Source organism: Rhagoletis pomonella, unplaced genomic scaffold (genome assembly GCF_013731165.1).
Source record: "Rhagoletis pomonella isolate Grant_MI unplaced genomic scaffold, Rhpom_1.0 Rhpom_scaffold_05525, whole genome shotgun sequence".
Lineage (NCBI taxonomy): Eukaryota > Metazoa > Arthropoda > Insecta > Diptera > Tephritidae > Rhagoletis > Rhagoletis pomonella.
In genome coordinates this window covers 5,160-11,971 of record NW_023464063.1, presented here as the reverse complement: position 1 = coordinate 11,971, position 6,812 = coordinate 5,160, and the positions used below count along the sequence as shown (strand labels likewise).

The window sequence follows — 6,812 nt, the reverse complement described above, 5'->3', positions numbered from 1 at the left end:
TTGGTACTGTCATCAGGTATGTAACTTGAGAATAGAAATCGCTGCATATTTTAGGCGCATCAATATTACATAGTTACATACCGAGCTAATAAAAGGGAGGTAAAAAATAAGCAAAACTCTGCGAATTCTGTGAGGTTTTCCTTTCCTAAAATTCTTTAAATAAAGTAAAATTATGGACAATTACAACTGGTTCATATTTAATCAGAAGCAATTCGTGGTTGGTTTTATTTTGAATTAAAACTAGAGAACGGGCGTGACAGGTTTTTCAAAAACTTCGTGTGGAGATTTTACTTAAGCTTTTGGGAATCTTAAACTTTCTTTGGACAAACAAGTTACATTTCAAACAACATATCGATGGCTGAGTGGAAGATCAATCTATCTCGGCAGCGAGTTCAAAAACGCTCTATCTCAGAAAATTTTTCAACAACGCCCTATTTCAGAATTTTATAGCAAAAAAAACCCTATGTTGTTGTTGTTGTAGCGGCTACAACAACCCCGCCCAGATCGGTTGATATCTCAGTCGTTGTCGTCGAGTTCCACTAACGGCAGCCCCAAAAAGCGTGCAGCCTCTATAGGGTCGGTCCACAGGGACGATGCCGTTAGGGTTGTAGGATTTTCCGTTCCTACGACAGCCGGTTCTACGTACCGGAATGACTCGGATTTCACCCGACCAAGGGCTGTTGTTTCCGCGATCTAACCCCGTTTAGGTCGGCGAAGTATCTCAGAAAAACCCCTATCTCAGAATTTGGTTGAAGAACTCTCTATCTCTGCAGCCGATTCAAAAATGCCCTATCTGAGCATATTTTTAAAGTATTTTCGTTTGAGATGGAGCGTTCTTCAACCAAGTTCTGACATAGAGTGTTTTTCAATCAAATTCTGAAGTAGGGCGTTCGTGAAAAGTTTTCTGAGATAGGGTGTTTTCGAACTGGCTGCCGATATAGGTCGACTTCCACTCAGCCAGCGATATAAAAAAAAGACACTTTTTGGGCCGAGTGCAATAATTCGTTTGCAATCAGGCTTTAACTGGCTGCGATACGAGTATTAGCCTGCAGATATAAGAAATGTCTATTGCTGCGACTTACCTTCTGCAATCCTCGGTTGGCCAAGATATACTTCGAAGACAACATCTTTTTCAAAGCTTTGTTCGTCGATGATTTGAACTTCTATGATTTGCCTAAGGTTTTTTAAATACATACGTATGTAGATGATCAGCATGTGCTAAATACAACTTATTTTACAAATCTACTCACTCAACAACGCCATGTTCAAATACCAGTATGCCGCTCACATCCACGTACTCTTTCCCCGATTTTGCCGTTTTCTCTTTGGTATAATAAGGCACGATAACTCTACCAAGTGCGCCCGAATATCGTTTTACAAATATTTCGTAAATTTTCACTGTTTCTGGAATTTGATGTTGTGTTTCCTTGAATCCGAAAATGCCACAGTGATCATCATCCAGGATCATAATGGTTGCCACTTTAGGTGCTACAAGAACAGCTTCCGTACTCGGATTTTTAAGGTGGACATAAAAGTGTTCATCCTCTTCGAAGACATCATCATCAATAATTCTTATTTTAATGGTTTGCAGCTCGATGCCTGGAGCAAATTCAAGCACTCCCCTCATGGCTACATAATCTGTGCCTGCCTTCGCGGTTCCATCTTCGGTGGAGTATTCAACTTTTGTTAAATGCTTCAAATTTCCGCCCCGAATCACATGCAACTCCACATCTCCGACACTTTCCATCACAGTATAGTGGCCGTGCTCAAAATATATGCACGTCTCGAAGTCATCATAAAGCTCTTCATCCTCCTCTCCTTGCATACGAGCTTCGGCCTTTCTCTCTGATATTTCCATAGTTGCGAAATAAAGCGCTCTGTTTAGTACGCCTGGCCCCCCAGTTAAACGACGTCCAGTATGAACGCGATAGAAAGCTCTTGACTTACGACTATCTTTGATTAGTTGCTCCTGCGCCATTGCTTGGATTATTTCCAAATCATACTCTGGATATCTTCGACGCAATTCTTTCAACTTAATAATGTAATCTCGGCGTGTTTCTTCAAATTCGCGCATTTCTGGACTTTCGACTAGATCTTTAATACTTGTTCGTACAGGATCCTTGCCTTGTTCGGCCGACTCAACTTTGCCCACAACGATACCACGCTGATTCGTTTCGTATGATTGTTTGTAACATTTCGGACAGAAGAGACGACGCTCTGTAATGTAAGCGTGATACACAAGAATTGGAAAGAATATAAACGTTAGTAATCCCTCCCATATATCAATGACGCCTGGTGAAATATATTTCACTATTAAGCACAACCAAATGTAAGCAAATGTCGACCACACAGATGTCACAACAAAAACTCGAAAATTACGTATCTTTCGTACTTGACCTTTCGGTATTACAACCATACATATAGCAATTATAATGAAAAGGTTATATGCCGCAGAACCAACTATTGTACCTGGACCTAAATCGCCAGCTTCGAAATTCTTCTGAAACATTTCGATTATAGAAAGAAAAATTTCCGGTGCGCTCGAGCCCAAAGCCATGAGTGTTAAATTGGCCACTGTCTGACTCCACACACGGACGGATATGGTTTCTTTCTGGCCATTTTTATTAAGTACAGTTACACGTTTTTCACTTGATGTAATGACCTCTATAGATTCCATAAATCGATTCGATACAATGGCAACACCAATGAATAAATAACACATTGCCAGGAAATAAATAATTCCTCGTTTTATTCTTTCCGTTTTGGAAACTCCTTCTAAAGGTCGCCAAGATTTGAGAATAAGACCATCCTTGCACCTTATAATTCCTTCGTCAAAGTCGGATCGAAAAAATGGATTTATACTATTTCGTTCATTCGATTCGTTTTGTGGAGGTACAGTCGCCTCTGGTTGTGTTGTGCTCGAAATAGGATTAACCATTTGTTTTAAATTTAAATCGTCTGGGGGTGGTACGGCAGTCGTCGGTTTTGCTATGCTTGGTTCACTATCCGCTAACGGTGATGGAGTTATTGATTTGGGTGTAATATTCCACTGTGTTACTCCAGGCGAGTTCGTTTTTTCTTGTGCCTTGGTTAATCGAAGGAGTAAACAATTCAAACAAACCAAAGCCACTAATTTAGTAAACGCTTTCAATTGGCGACTTCTATCTGAATATACTTTTATCATCGCATCGATTTATAGCACTCACACAAATAAATCCGAATGGTTTAGGTTTCGAGAACTTGTTGCCGTTGTTGTTGTGTACGCGGTCCTTAGCTAACGATCACCGACACTATGTGCCACGAATGGCGTCGAAATGCGCCCAAATACCCGCTTTTTTGGTGTTTCACCTCGTTGTTCCCGCAGTTTGTCCCTGTCGTTTCCGTTTAAAAAATAAGTAGATGAATACCGTTTTGATTAATAATTTTGAATATTTCTAAACTTTTTCACCGGTTCAATATTTTTATTTTTTTCCCAATTCGACAAGCTTCATGAATGTCGTTTCGACAAATGAAATTAACGAAAAAAATGTGTACTTATCAAGTCACATTGAACAGGTAGTATCATAAGAGCTGCTGATTCGTTTATTTTTTGTCAGATTATTTGGTCTCGAAAATGTCAAATATTTTTAATTTATTCTTACAAAAATTTTAAATTGTTAAAATCTATTTGCATGTGAAATGTGAAACCATTTTCCATACAAAATCAGTGATTTTATAGCAGCTTTTAGAACGTTCGTCCAACTCTGCAGCACAACCGCGGATTACTGGGGCCCAGTGTTGTCGTTGAGAATTTTCAAAAAAGTCGCATAAAAGGGGTAATGGCGAAAAAAGGTCACCATATTATATACAGTTCGTTGGGAAATAGTATTTAAAATTCTCCTTTTTAGTAGTTCCTTTGATCGCAATTTTTTAGGAACTTGGTGTAGTTAGAACGATAATAATATTTAAAATTGCTGGATTTGTATAATTTTTGTCCTCAAAATGTAAACAAATAAAAGATATTGTGGTTATCAATGGAAAAAGGCGTACACAAAAATCGTACGGAAATGCGATTTTTTATATTAAATAACTTTTGCTGCATTGTCATAATATTGAGCCAAATGGACAACTACTTATACACGAGAATAGAGTGGCTGCATGCTTAAATTAGGAATTCGCTTATAATATTAAAAAGTCATTCTCAGTCTTATAAGAAATTGCCTTAGTTTACGGCCTTTACTTTTTTATAAGTTCTACTATATATCCAAGCTGTGTGCCGATACAAACATATATTCAGGCCTATAAGCCTGTAGTTATATATTTTTTACATTTATTTTGAAATAGTATGCACGAACGTATTAGAAGTAGTAAATAATTAGTACCTTTTCTACTACTTTAAAATGCGTGACAGGAATAGAAGTGCCGAAAAAGTGAGGTTAAGTTACCTTATTATTATTACACCATGTTTTTAAAAAAAAATTTTTTTTTTATTAAACATGCATTGTCATCTTTGTTTTTTTTTTTGTAAAAAAAAAATGAAAAGCTTCAGATCGAAAGATATACCACCTCTGTGCGCGACCTCTAAGGAGTTGGATGAAAGTTGAAGAGATTGAAAGTCTAGGTGACGTGAATATACATGCGGCATATATTGCCGATATGACGTAGCATTGCCTATTTACACGAGATTTAAATTTTAAGAAAACGTCATGCATACCTTTTTTTAAAGTGCTGTATCTTGGAAACCTTTCAACGAAACTTAATGAAAAAAAATTTATTTATTCCGCCTTATTATGGGCTTTAACTATAAATTTTTTACACTAATGTGCAACGTATAAAAAAAAAAATAAACTTTTTTCTTTTTGAATATAGCATTTTTATTTTTATTTTTTTTACATAAAAACATTGTCTATAATGTCAACTTTAAGTACCCAAATGGGTGTAATGGGTTACTAAGGCGAATGGACTCTTGATCGTCTAACGCTCGATCAATATGATAAATAGAAATTAAAGTTTTATGAAATTGTATATTTTTGAAAAAAGAAAGGTGTGTAAAAAACAAAAGAAATATGAATAAATCATATTCTGCCTTATCCTGAGTTTCACCTGAAAAAAAATTTACTCGAAAATTTGTCCATTTGTCCCATAGTAAAACCATGGAAACCAAAAGTGAAAAGTGAACCGGTTCGGGGAAAATGAAACTCATGATAAGACTGATTAACTCTACTAATGCTTTGAAATCACGAAAATCCTTTCAAGGAAATGGCAGAATTGAACTTTGATGCAAGTTCACGTGGGAAATCTGCATGCGACGATCCATCATGGCACTATCAATAAACATCGATGGTCACAAATATCGATTGTATTCCAGCTCTACCATTCAGTCCGCAGGCACGGTGGACATCTGGATTTACATAGTGAGGTTTTCTTTATAGACCCGCCATATTCAGTTTGAAGCAGGGTCACCGCTCGCAGGATGTGACTCGTCGCCACGTATGGTCGGTGTTGAGCCATCTACAGCGTGTGATAAAAACGCCAAAAACCTTGACCAAACCAACTCTTGGTCATGCCTGCCGAATGGACGCAAATGGACGATGGTGGTAGCTAAGGATGAAAATACCAGGTTTATAAGGACTCGGCACTATTGCACTCACCCAGAAGAAAAAGGAGACCACTGTGCGCAGTGCCGATGCATCTTAAGAGAAAAACGTTCGTGTGCATCAAGCCTAAAAATCAATATCTGTAAAAACGTCAAGTGCTACTTATCTACAAATGCTCATATGTACATACATTTGTATGGACATACTTAATGCTTGAAACACAATACCGGGCGAACGGCGAAGTTCGCCGAATCGGGCGGGGCCGTCGTTCACCGTTCGCCCTGCTATTTCGCCTATTTTAACAGAATTAGAGCGTTAGGGAAAACAGCTGACAGCATTTCGTCGCACTTATAATTTAGGTGACCATATTTTGAAAAACAAAACCATATTTAGAAATGATGAAATGATAACAAATATAAATATTATAAATTGTTTTATTTTAAACCACTCAATTTTTCAACCAACAAAAAATAATTTGTTTTATATGTTGTTTTCTTCTAAATCTTTGAAAGCAAAGAAACATATGGTCACCTTTGGCATGTACTGCCGCCATTGCCCAGCAGAGCGATAGAAATAAATCTATCGCCACGCTTTGGCTGTGTTCAATTTCATATGGCGGCGGGTGTTCGAATTTTGACAGCGGGAATTACGCTATGGTGAGTTCGCCGTTCGCCGGCATTGTGTTTCCACGGTAAGTACATACATATGTATGTAAGTATGTATGGATGTATACGTCATGCATTTACACAATGTTTTTACCGCAATGAACTGATCAAGCCGCTTTCCATTCGTGTAGGGTGCACTAGTCTGGGAGCTCTAGAGACTAACTATTTAGAATGTACATACATACATACTTATATTTATATTTAGATACTTACATATGCATGCACACAGAAGAGTTCTCGAGCCACTGTGAGGTACCATGCGCTCAGTACGATTAGTTCGAGTGTGTCGTTTCGCGGGTCGCCATCGGACAATGCGTTGGCACTTTTTGGGGTAGCTAAAATCGTAAAACAAAAATAAAAGTAAAATAGTACACAGTGCACAGTGCAACGGTTGGATGGTTTATCGAGTGTAGTAGTAAGAAACGATTTTGTTACAGTTGTTGTGAAAATGTTATAAAAATAAATACCTTTAAAAAAAGATTATGAAAATAAAAATTAAAAAGTACGCAATCCATAATTGTGATTTAATAATGTGTGAATATAAAAATAAATAGAGAGCGTCGCGAAATAA

At 37.5% G+C, this 6,812-nt stretch overlaps 1 protein-coding gene across 1 annotated transcript; it reads right to left on the bottom strand.

Moving 5' to 3' along the window:
• Positions 1 to 1,082: 1,082 nt before the first annotated feature.
• LOC118755165 (sodium/calcium exchanger 1-like) lies at positions 1,083 to 6,576 on the bottom strand (the record flags this gene model as incomplete). The annotated part of the gene is made up of 3 exons (XM_036490022.1): positions 1,083 to 1,174; positions 1,251 to 3,085; positions 6,455 to 6,576. Coding segments are annotated over 3 exons (2,049 nt in total), but the record flags the coding sequence as incomplete, so codon positions are not given.
• Positions 6,577 to 6,812: the final 236 nt, after the last annotated feature.